The following is a 12,409-nucleotide window of genomic DNA, read 5'->3' as shown; positions in this document are numbered from 1 at the left end:
TGTGAGGGAGGGGTGTTCTCCCTCTGACACTGGCTGTCAGCTTGTGTCCAGACATCCCAGCTTGGCTGAAGAACAATGGAGCTCTCTTCTCTCCCCTCTGCCGTGGCCCGCCTCCCCTCCCATAGAGAAAGACAAGGGAGAGAGAACATGGCTCTCTGAGCACTCCAGGGCATATCTGGGCCTGCCAAGGGGGACAACAGTGAGACACTGTGTTCAAAGAATGTGAGAGGCCCAGGCCGGCCACTGGGGCTGTGGGGGCACTCTGTGGGAGAGGGGCTGCCCCCGTGGGAGTGGAATGCAGGGTCTTCCCCCATCCGCAGTGGAGACTCTGCCCTGCAGCACCCTAGCTCTTTTTACATCAACCTGTTCACACCCCTGCCTCTGGACAGAGCATGCTCCCGCGTGCCGGTCTGGTAGCAGCGGCAAGGGGGCTTGAAGAGGTGTGATTGCTCTCAAGTGTCTGACCACCTTGGGCTGGGGTCTCGCATCTTCACAGCCCAGAAGCCCCTCCAACAGTCCAGCCTCCTCTCCGGGTGGCTGCAACCATCTGCAGTCCCTGAACATGGAGGACGTTTTGGACGTGTCAGGGAGAATGTTCTCTGTCCCTCTGGGAGATTCAGGCCCTCAAATTGAAACAGACCCATTTCTCAAGGGCAGACATCAGATCCCCAAATGGGGAAACTGGCCACCCTTTGTAATGGCAGAGGGATCCACCAGAAAGAGGCTGTGGGGCTGGGTGAGCTGGAACTGAGACGAGCCCTAATGCATTTCTTTTAACCTTGGGGCTGAACTTGGTTCCAAACCCCAAGAGCCTTTCCCGAATGGGCCTCCTTTGTCACATTATTATTAGAAAATCAATGGCTATGTCTGTTTCTCTCTAATGTTTTTGCCAGGAATGAAACCAGCAGCAGCTCTGCACCAAACTGCGCAGGGAGGCCTGAAAGGGAAGGGAACTTGGTGGAGGTGGGGGAAACGTAGCCCCCACGGGGGTCCCCACCCGAGTTGAGGGGAGGTACAGCTGCTTCTCTGATGGCTGGGAGCCTGGGATTGCTGTAGGGCCCCTGGGCACTGCTCAGCCACTTAGAGCTGCGCCCCATCTTTCATCTGGGCTGTTGCTCATAATGGCCCCATTTTTCTATTCTGAGAATAAGGGCCCTTCGAGGTGAGGGACTTATTTGCTTTAAGTAAAGCCGTTTGTGAGACTGGTTTACTGTCTTCAACCGGGGCTCTTTTTTCTCGCTTGGGATGGTAGGCAGGCTGCTTCTGAATAATGAAGAGCCCAAAGTGGAACCCCAGAACACCCCTCCCCCACCCCAGGGTACCTTCTGCATTTGCAGAGTCGTGCCGGTCCTGCTGCTGTCCAGAGGGGACTCCCAACTATGGGACAGTGTGCGTGTCTCGGAGTGACTATGTATGAGAGAGAGAGTGTGTCCGTCCCTAGACTTGGCAGCCGGCAGCCTGCTGTTCATGAGTAGGAAGGCTTCCCAGTGCGTGCTTGTCATGGCAGCCTTAGTGGCTGTGCCAGGCGGGAGCTGGAGAGCCCCCCAGGGCCACGCAGACCCCACTGTGGAGGGTAGATGATGATTCAGTTTGAATGAGGGTGATTTCTGCTTGGCTGCACTGACTCTTTCCTGGCGCCAGCTGTGTATGTGTGTGTGCACGCGTGTACTTGAGTGTGTGTGTGCACGGGTGCCATGGGGCAGTCTTTCCACAAGTGCTGGCCTGAGGCTGGTGTAGCCAGAGTCTCACAGTGCCTTTGGTAAGTCCCAGCACCTCCCCTTACCTCGCCTGCCCTCGTGGGTGGTGGTGAGGGCCGGGCTGAGAGTTTCCTCCTTCAGGGTAATGAGGATGAGGGGCACGCCCTCAGGCTGGGCCTTGGCCTCTGGGCCCTGGGGAGTAAGTTTTCTAGGATTCTGGAGCTAGCTCAATGAGGCAATGGGTTTCGTGCCGCAGCCCAGCTGTGGGAAGAGGGGTGGGAAGGGAGGAGGGTGAGATTAACAACGGTCCCAGGCCCGTGGACTGGAAGGGAAGTACACAAAAGCAGATGGAGCCCATGACTCTAGGCTCTTTGCCTGCTGTTCTGCTGGGAGGGGCAGGCTGGGGACCTGGACCATCTTTGGGGCAAGAAGTGGGTGGGTAGATAAGGGGTCAGCATAAAGGGAAATCAGTAGGAGGTTTTAGAGGTGCACTGGATGAAGTTTGGGGAACCCCAGAGAAGGCCAGTGATATTCCAGGGGCCGGCTAGGGCCGGGACGTCATGACGAGTCTTAGTCATTTCTTGGTTTCTTCTCGGGAGCATGGTTTGCAGGATGAGGCATCATCCACTCTTTCCAAAATCCTTCCCCACGGGCCTGGTGTTGCTTGTTGGTTGATGCAGTCGCCTTGGAGACTGTCTCTCCTCCCACCACCTTCCCTCACTTGCCTGGAAGCTCTGGCCCTCTGCCTCCGGGGCTTGGAAGAAGTTGACATCTGTTTCTTGTATCAGTCCTTTGTGCTCCAGGCCCCAGCCCTGTGCAGAGTAGAGATTCTTGGTGAAGGCTAGCTCAATCGAAGCAGGTCCCCAACCCTGCAGAGAAACCCGGGTGTGGGCAGAGGCAGGCTGCGGGGAGATGAGCCCCGCTCCAGCTTGGCCCCCTGGGCTGAGAGGCACTGCCCTCTCTGGGGGAATGATCGAGCCTTTCCCCCGTGTCATGCTCATCACCTTCTGCGCCCTGCCATTCCTCCCAGGGGTGCAGGCTCGGGAGAAGCAGCCTGGAGAGCCCCCAGCACCTCTCCGGAGGCGGGCGGCCAGCGACGGGCAGTATGAGAACCAGTCGCCAGAACCCACATCCCCCCGTAGCCCGGGGGTCCGCTCCCCTGTCCAGTGCGTCTCCCCGGAGCTGGCTCTCACCATCGCTCTCAATCCTGGAGGGCGGCCCAAAGAGGTGAGTCCTGGGGCCGTGTTCTGGGGCCCCAGAGGGTAGCAGAGCCCACCTGGACTGTTCAGGAATTTGATGGTCACCTGGGTGGCACTGACCTGTCAGTAAACTCAGTAATTTTTCCTCCCTAGGTCTCCTCCCTGGCCTGTGGAGCCCATTTCCTTCTCTAAATAGCTTTTATGCCCCTACTTCTTCCATGAACACTGAGGCTGAGGTTCCCTTCTGACCCCTAAAGAGGGCGCCTTAGTAGGGTGGTCAGCACCCTGGATATGACATAGGTGACCGCAGTCTCTAAACTCCAGGCCAGATCCTATAGACTGAGAGTTTTTGAGCCCTTTCTAGACATTGGGTTTTCCTGGGAGATCTAATTTCAGTGCCAAAGCGCATTTCTGAGACGTTTCAGTAGTTTGAGGAAGTAGGTCTTAAACTTTAATGAGGTTAACAGTCACTAGGGAGTTTGTTTAAAATGCAGATTCCCAAGTCCCTGTCCAGAAAGCCTCGCAGGGACCCAGGACTCTGCATTTTAAACATGCGCCCTGGAAGATCCTGATGTGAGTGGTCTGTGTTTGATAAAACCCAGGCTAACAAGTCATTCTGGATATAAATGACTTTTGGACATCTTTTCTCTCCTGCCTTCTGGCAGGACCCCAGTGCCCTGCCCCAACCCTCTTCTCTTTGGCCTTGTTGTGAAATATTTCCAAGGCAGGTGCTACTGGACTGTGGCAAACAGCCACTTTCTAGTCTCTTGACTGCAAAAAGTTGTTGGGACCGCAGATGGTGAAGGTCTCCCTTCGACCTCTGTGTTAACCTGGGGAGGGTGAGGGGCCAGCCTGGTCAATTGGGAGCCTTCCTTCTCGGGGTCATGGGCACCCATGGGTACCCCCTTTCCCTCCCTTGTTGTCCTGCAGCCCCATCTTCACAGCTACAAGGAGGCCTTCGAGGAGATGGAGGGAAGCTCCCCGACCAGCCCACCGCCCAGTGGGGGTAAGAACTCTGCACTCAGCCTACTTTCCCTGCGTCCCCTCTGGCCTGTGTAAGCTCTCCAGGTTTGGGGGTGCTGGCAAAGTTGGGCAGGGCCAGAACCTGCTGCTTCTCATCCCTGTGGCTCGTTTTACTTCAGCCTCCCTCCCCCACTGCTCTTCTGTCCCGTTGTCCATGCTCACACATCTAAGGATGCAGCAGCCACAGGCCTAGCATCCAGACTGACCTACGACCACAGGGCTCCTGGACTCCTGTATTGTGGAGTTTGCCTGGTTGATGAGAGCCTTATGTACAAAACATCCCCCGTCGTAAAGTGATTCTTTGTGACTTGCTGGTGTATCTCTGAGACACCCCCGGGCCTTCTTGCTTCTGATCCTTGTTTCTGTCTGGGTTCAGGCACCTCTTCCACTGTGGGCAACCTGTTTAATTTCCACCAAGGAAAGAAAGGCTCAGAACCCTCAGGCTGACCATGTCCCCATCTCATCCATCTCTTGGCCTCCAGATAGGAGCGTTTAGTCTGCATCTCCCCGATGCTCTCACTGGAGAGGCAAATCCCTGAAGGGCAGAGACATTTCCACCCACAGAGAAGACCTGGGTGAGCCTAGGAGAGGGGCAGTGTTCCTGTTTATGGTAGAAGAGATGAGGAGGAGCTGGGGGAGGCCGTGATGGAGCAGTACTCAGGGTCCCTGTGAGAGTCCCAGGTTGGCAGAGATGGAGAGACTGATGATGCTCTAGGGTCAGATTGGGTGGGCCTGGCCCAGGCTATCCATTTGCTCCTGTCAGAGGGGAGGAGGGTGAGGACAGGAGAGTCAGAGCTGGCCATGCCTTCTGGTGGTTGGCTGTCCTGCACAGGGTAGGAGTGTGGCACCGGTACCTGTCCTCTGGGCCAGCAGAACTCATGCTGGCTACCATCTTGGATAAGCAGGAGACTGAAGTTAGGAGTGGACACCACGGCTGTCCCTAGAGCAGCACTGTCCAATGGAAAAATAACATGAGCCATATTTGCAAGAGGAAATTTTCTAACAGCTCCATTAAAAACCATATAGGAAACTGGAGAAGTTAATTGTAATGACTTTTTAAATTTAGCCCCAAATATCTAAAATATTATTATTTTGATGGGTAAATCAAAATCAAAATATTAATTATATATCTTACAATCTTTTTTAAAAAATCAAAAAGAGGCTGATGAAATTAATTTTGATAATAGGTTTTATTTAACCCCAAAGATCTAAAATATCATTTCAATATGTGCTCAGTATAAAAAGATATTTTGCATCATTGTTTCATACTAAGCCTTTGAAATCCAGTGTGCGTTTTACACTTACAGCACATCTTGGCTCAGTCTGGCCGCACTACAGGTGCTCCATAGCCTCGTGTGGCTCGTGGCTCCCATACAGGACAGTGCGAGCCCAGGGCAATCTGTTCAAGACAGTTCTGTGGCCTTTTGTGACTCCATGGAATCTCTCTCCCTGGTCTTAACCCCTGCTCTGATTCCCTGTTGGTCCCAACAGCCAGGATCCTGGCCATCACCCTGTTTGGGATGAAGCCATCTGGGCCAGGCTAGAGTTGGGTTCTGCCACATGTTTCTGTTCCCATTCTTCCCTCCCTCCCCTTGGCCAGTCCCGGGTGCTCCCGTGGGAAGAATAAGTTAGAGGTTTCCTCTATGCACAGGGTTGGGAGAGGGACAGAGGCGGAGAAATGTGAGGAATTCTTTTCTTGGGAAGCCAAGCGTTGCCTGGCTTTAGGGCCACCCACTAGTCTGCCTCAGCAGAAGGGCCAGATGCCTGGGGACTGAAGACAGGAGTGATTAGGGAGCTGGAGGTGCTGAGGGGAGCCTTGAGAAACCTCCCACTGCCTCTTGTCCCCTCGTCCCCTGCACCTCCTCTCATTGTTTCACCTGTGCCTCTGTTGCACTTGTTAGGGAAACACATGCGGACTTCTGGGCTGGAGAGGCTTCGTGCTCATTCTTCCATAATTAATTATATTCAAATGCATTAATAAGTGTTTGATAAGTGTCTGTTACAAGACACCTCTGTGTGTGTGTGTGTGTGTGTGTGTGTGTGTATGTGTGAGAGAAGGAGGGACAGACAGAAGCACGCAGGCCTAGACCTACCCCAGGCCTGGACGTGTGTGTTGGTATGTGTTTGTCCTCTCTGCTGTATTTGTCCGTTGGATATCTCAGGATGGAGTGAAGGTGGAGTGACAGGTGGGCCACGCATCTGGACTCGTGTGATGGCTCTCTTTTCCCATGGACACCTATGTACACCTGCGCGTGCACAAACAAGTTATTTAAATTGCCTGCATTGAAAGATTATATTTTGGAGGGGCTAGTTGCCTTTAGGTCTCACTGTCTTTTGGGAAAGGGAAGCAGTGCCAGGGAAGGTCCCCAAGCTGCTGTGTTGGTCCTAGGCACCCGAGGGCCACAGCTAGTCTGTTGAGGCCATCAGTGTGGGGCAGGCAGCCTCGGGCTCTGGCAGTTCTGTGTGGCTGCTGTCCTCAGTGACTGTGGCCTCTGCAGGCTCCTGAGAGCTGTGATAGGAGACACAGAGCTCATTTCTTTACTTCTTGAAGAGGTGTATTAGGAGACGTGGCAGCTGCCACTGAGAAATCTCGTGACTGGGCAGAGCAACTGCCCAGCATCAGCTCAGAGTCTGGCCATGTCCTCGGCTAATGGGAAAAAGCCTGACTGCCCTTTCTGACCTGTGTGTCCTGTGACACTTCCAACCCAGACAGGCGGCGTGGGAGGGAGCTGGGGTTCGCGCAGGGAAGTGGTGCTCTTGGCCGAGGATTGTGGAGATGGGGCTTCTTCCTCTTCCAAAACATTGAGGTTTTGAGGGGTGGGTAAGAGAGCCTCTGCTGAGGAATTCTTTCCTCCTGGGGTTTGCAAGGGATCTGCTTGCTTGAGGGCCAAAGCCCTCTGACCAAGGGCTGGTCTGGGTCCTAGGGTTGGTTCTGCTGGTGGTCCCTTCCTCGCCTTCTGTCCTTTACAGGGTGCGCCATCTTAATACTACATTTTCTTTAAGTCCATCTACGTGCCTTATTTAGAAAGATTGTGTGTGTGTGTGTGTGTGTGTGTGTGTGTGTGTGTGTGTTAGGGGTGGGATGGGGAAAGTGAGAGGAGGCGGGTAGAGAGAGAATAACATAGAGCAAGTCAGAAAGCGCCCAGGAAGCCTGCATGTGTGTTCTAGCCACGCGATGTGAAGGGACCATAGCAAAGCAACTAAGGGCCTCGGGAGAGAAACTGTTTTCTCGAGGCTGATAAGCAGGGCCGTTCCCTGACTCCCTTTACCCTTTACACTGCTGAGCCATGGAGAAACAGAGACAGGAGAGGAGCCATAGCAGCACCCCAGGGCTGGAGCTGGCTCCGCCGCTCCGTCTCCTGCTGCCCCCCTTCCCCAGCATGCCCTCACTTAGGAGGGGTCCCCTCCCCACATCTCCACCCCAAGCTCACTCCCGGGGTCTCCCCTCTTCTTTCTGGCACAGTGCGCTCCCCCCCAGGTCTGGCCAAGACACCCCTGTCTGCTCTGGGCCTGAAACCCCACAACCCAGCGGATATCTTGCTGCACCCCACCGGCGGTGAGTGACTCTGGCAGGAAGGGAGGCGGTCTGGGAGGCCGAAGGGAGGAGAGGGGAGTTGGAGGACCCCTGGGGTCCTGGGCAGGGCCCAGAGGTGGTGGGTTCTCGGGACCCTTCTGGAAACAAGGTGGCAGGCTGGCTTTGTGCCCACACTGAGGGCAGGCCTGGGTGGGGCTCTGTGCAGCTGAGGGGGACTAATCCCTCTGTAGCCTTCCTGCCCAGGAAGGGTTCAGTGCCACTTCCAGCGTCCTCTGGCCTGGGGGGTTTGGAGGCCTACCTTGTTTCTGTGGAGTTGGTTAGCGCTCTGCCGGGCGCCTGGCTCCCCACCCTGCAGTGCTCAGACACTTGTGCACACACACACACACACACACACACACACACACGTGCATGCACACACCCCAGGTTCACACCTAGTCACACTTCCCAGCTTCTCTCCTTCCTGTGGGAAAAGGGAAAGTGGGGGCCCTGGGCCCTTACTGGCCATTTTGAACAGGCTGAGCCCAGAAACTTGCTCCCTAGACTCCGGTTTTTGGGCTGGGCTGTGGCCCTGGGGGCCAATTTTGTTTCTTTTCCTTAGTCACCAGAAGACTGATCCAGCCAGGTAGGCGGGCAGTGGCATGCAGGTGTGACCTACGTGGACACATGGCTGGGCACAGCCTCCCACTCAGGATGTGTCTGCATGGTCAGGGACACTGAGTCACCGGGTGGGGGGCTGCCTCTCACCAGGCCCGCACACTCCTGCTTGAGGCGTGGGGACAGTGACAGGGACGCCGGGCTGCTCCTGAGAGTGAGGCCCCCTCCCCTGGGAGCCCTGGATCCGGGGGCATTCAGGATGGACTGCACCCCCTTACCCTACAGCTCTTCTGGGGAGCTTGTCTCTGCCCTGGGCTCACCCTGCTTTCCCAACTGCCTTTTCTCAGCAAAGTCTCTCAAGAAATAATCCCTGTTAACCCCTCTCTCTCTTTCCTTTTTTGCTCTCCCTTTCCTCTTCATCACCTGCCTCTGTCCTGCCTCTCCTTCCTCCCCACTTCTCTTCCCATCTTCCCTCAGAGGAGGATGAGGGGAAGGGGGTGACAGAGCTTCCCAAAGGTAAGTGTGGCCTTGCTGTGTGGCTGCTCCCCACTCTCCAGGGCTGGGAATGGCATTTCACTTCGAGTTTGCGCTGCCTGGCTTGGGGGGCAGCTCTTTGCTCTGATCAGGTCTTGTGTGACACATCGCCCCCAGTCCCCACCACCCTGGTGATGAGCTGTCACCCTGGATGCTGACTGAGGTGCCCGCAGCTGCTGGGCGTGGGTCTGGGTGTGGCCAGTGTCCCGGTGCTAGTGCAGTGCCCCCTGGCTGACAAAATGCCCCTCCCCAGCAGCATTTTTGCCCCCTAACCTGGGGTGCAGCCAGCCCCTTCAGAGGGCGGGGGACCGTCATCCCATTTCCCAGGCATGTTCCGCACTTACAGCTCAGAGCAGGGTTTCTCAACGTCGGCCCCACTGACAGTTGGGGCCGACAGCTCTCAGTTATGGTTGCTGCCCTGGGCCTTGTAGGGTGTTTAACAGCGTCCCTGGCCTCTACCTGCTACATGCTGGTAGCACTCACCCAGTAATGATGATCAAAATGTCTCCAAAATGGCAAATGTCCCTAGGGGAATAACCACCCCCAGTTGAGAGCCACTGTCTTGGAGCCACGAGTTGCCCTCTTGACACCCTTGCGTGGTTTCCGGTCAGCACAGGTGGTAGGACATCCATCTTTCTGGGAACTTGGATGCCTTTGGGGATTTTGGAAAAGCCACAGACCCACCCCTACTCAAATGCACTGGGACACCCATGCACGTAATTGTGACAGTTTCAGGGAGTTAGCACGATATAGATGAATTCCACATCGCACACAGGGAAGCAGAGAGGTGATGTAATTTGGCTGAAGGCCTTTAACTTATTAGGGACAGAATTCAAATGATGACTCAGAGCAGCAGGTGAAATGAAGGCGTCCTGCCTGGAACCCCCTGGGCATGGTTCTGGGCATCCATGTCCCCATTTCCACCCCAGGGGCTTGGACTAGGTGGGCACCGAGGCGCCTTCCAGCTCTGACGTGTTAGGTGTTCTGACTTCTTACCGGGGCCTGGGTTCCTTGTGGCCTGGTTCCTTTAAAGACTCCATCTGGTTTCTTAAGCCCACTTCCTGCTTTCCTGTCCACTTACTACCTTGATTTACTATCCGCAAAGTGGGCGTGGGCTGTGCCCCGCTGTATCTGCCATCACCCAGTAAGATGGCTGGAGCTTCCCATAAAACTCGCCCAGTCCTAGCCAGCTAGAGTTCAGGCAGCAATGCCAGGCTGCCTGGGGTGCAGAACAAGGAAGCCCCCATCAACAGATCCTAGAATCGGGTGAGCCACGCGTGCTCCCGGCTGCTGGTTCCCGACAGGGCAGTGGAGCTGGGACGGGGGTCTGAACAAGCTGGGACCTGGAGCCAGTGTTCGTGTGCTGTGTTTCAGGTGCCCGCCCACGCGTCAGGCTTTCAGCTTTCCTCATGGTTGCTGATCTCCACGGGCTGGGGCACCTCACACACTCTCCAGCGGGAAGGTCTGAGGGTGACAGGTGCTGGTTTTGTGTTTCCCACTTTGGGGTGACTCTTTAGAGGAGCGAGTATCCACAGAATGGAACTGACACCCGCCCCTTGCGCCTTATGAATGAATCTCAGCCTACAGGGCATGAGCCCTCTGACCCTCCTCCCTCTGCCCTGGAGTCACGGAGTTTGCAGAGGAAGGTTCTTAGGGATCAACTCAGCTGCACCCCTCATTTTCACAGAAGTGGAGCTGAGGTGTGTGTTTTGGGGTGAGGGTGGGCCATCTGCCCAAGGTCATAGTTAAGCGGCCAAAACTGAACTTACTGGTCTCCTGTCTCTTTGTCAAGTGGCCATTTCAAAGCCCTCCTCCTGCCTCCAGGCGCCGTGCCCTGGGATTCCAGCGTGGGGGTTGGAATGGCTGTCGTGGCCTGGGAAGCCGGGCGGGTGGGGGCAGGGGGCAAGGCCTTGGGCCGCCAGTCCCACTTCTCCTGACTCACACATCACCTCCCGGGTCAGACTTAAAAGCACATTCTTTGCTGACCCTCAGAAGTGCTGCTTGATTTCCCTGCTGATACTTTGATGGGAAACTCAGAAAAAGAGGCCTGTGAGAAAAAATGATGAGAGGCAGACTTCCTCAGCTAAGGGGAGCAGAAGACTTCAGGGGACTCTGCTCTGTTCAAGGTGCTATGCTAGATGCTTTTCATTCATTCATTCTGCCATTCGTTGATTCGTTTTTTCAATAAATATTCTGTGTGCCTACCATGTGCCAGGCACTCTGGGAATATAATGATAGGCAGCACTATGGTTTCTAATCTCACGGAGCAAATGCGTGAACAGGCCAGAATTAAATTATCACTCAAAATTACACATTGTGATACGTGCTCCAAAGGGAAGGGATTCCGTTTGATGAGACCCTGGCTGAAGAAGTAAGATGTGAGGGTGAATGCATTAACTTGGTGACACTGGGGTGGGAGAAAAGCATTCCATATAGAGGTAAAGGGCACGTGCGAAGGCCCTGAGGTGGGAGGAACAGCATGTTCTTTCCAGGAACTGTGAAATCAGTGAAGTGAGAGCAAAGGGTAGCTGGAAGGTGGAGCAAGAGGGAGTGTGGGACAGAGTGAGGGTCATTGGGCAGGGGCAGGACCATGTGGGGTCATGGTCACATCATCTTGTTTAATAATCACAGAAAGGCTGAGAAGAAGGTGGTAGGAACCCCAGTTTGCTGATGAGGAGATGTTTAGGGATGTTAAACGACTTGTCCAGACCTAGAGAGTCAGTCAGGGGCACAGCTGAGAGCCTACCCTGGATCAGCACGTGGAGGCTGCCCCGTTCCATGTGGTTGCACAGAGCACCACCTCTAAATGTGAACAGTGTCTTTACTGGGCGTGGAGACTGGGAGCTCTTCTCTGTGATGGAAGGAGATGAGGAAAGCCTGCAGCAGTAGACATGAGGTCAACACTGGGGACATCTTCCCCATGGTGAAACGGAAAGAAATTCCTGAAACTTCTTCCCTGGAGGAAGAGGAACAGGGAACATTCAGATAAGGGTCTGTCTGTCTGGATGATTGATGGGATGGATTTGGCACAAAAGAAGACGGTGGACTAGAAATGACTCCTCTGGGGATCTTTCCTGTTCTGAGATCCTTGGTGATGGGTTTCCTGTGGCATCTGGGTATTTCAGGGCAGTGCTGTGCAATGCAGATTTATTGAGCACCTACTCTGTGCCAGGTCCCATGCTAGGCATGGAGGGTATAAAGATGAGTGATACAGCCTATTGAGGACAGAGATGCTGACAGATATTTCAGCATAAGATAGGAATGCTGAGTGGGGCTACGAACAGCATGTGATGGGAGCTCAGAGGACGGCCGTGTGGCTCAATCTCAAAGTTTGAAATTCTGCCTTTTGAGCTCCTGGATTGGGACTTGTGGGGTTTTACTTCCTGCCTCTCCCCCACCCACATGTCTTCATTTCACTTAAAGTGGGCAGGCCCTTTCTCTCCAGACAAGGAACCTTTTCTGGAAGGCAGAAAATGCACTTCAGGGTGAATTTCTGACCATGGGCCCCAGTCACTGATGGGGCCAAGTCGTTCTCTCTGCCTCAAGTCCAGCTGCTCTCACCCTCCAACAGCCACTTGGAATGGGTTTGGGCTCCTGGAATGTTCTCCATGGAGCACCCTCCCTGGCCACACCTCTCCCGCCCTTCCCAGTTCCCGCTGCCTCTGGGCGCAGCTGCTCCAGAATTGGCGTAGAGAAGGGAAAGAGGGTGCAAAAAGAAGGTTACAGGGAGGCGGGCGCAGACACAGCTCAGGCACAGGCTGGCGACGGGGGGCAGCTTATAAACTGGAACTAGCAAGAAAGAACTAGAAAGGACTTTCTCGTCTCTT

General features: G+C 54.8%; 1 protein-coding gene across 16 annotated transcripts in view; it reads left to right on the top strand.

The window, feature by feature from the left end:
* The window catches only part of TNS1 (tensin 1), a 216,275-nt gene that overhangs the window by 179,537 nt on the left and 24,329 nt on the right, over positions 1 to 12,409 (top strand). For 8 of the 16 annotated variants that reach the window (XM_072961627.1, XM_072961617.1, XM_072961622.1 and 5 more), the window contains 5 exons: positions 2,728 to 2,924; positions 3,827 to 3,902; positions 7,383 to 7,475; positions 8,053 to 8,076; positions 8,526 to 8,564. In XM_072961627.1, the coding sequence (XP_072817728.1) occupies positions 2,728 to 2,924; positions 3,827 to 3,902; positions 7,383 to 7,475; positions 8,053 to 8,076; positions 8,526 to 8,564 (429 nt within the window). The remainder of the gene's footprint in view (positions 1 to 2,727; positions 2,925 to 3,826; positions 3,903 to 7,382; positions 7,476 to 8,052; positions 8,077 to 8,525; positions 8,565 to 12,409) is intronic. The other 8 variants (XM_072961624.1, XM_072961616.1, XM_072961621.1 and 5 more) reach the window with 2 other exon arrangements.

The sequence above is a fragment of the Vicugna pacos genome, chromosome 5 (assembly GCF_048564905.1).
Source record: "Vicugna pacos chromosome 5, VicPac4, whole genome shotgun sequence".
Classification (NCBI taxonomy): domain Eukaryota; kingdom Metazoa; phylum Chordata; class Mammalia; order Artiodactyla; family Camelidae; genus Vicugna; species Vicugna pacos.
The sequence above is the reverse complement of the archived record's forward strand: the minus strand, read 5'-3'. Positions and strand labels throughout refer to the sequence as shown.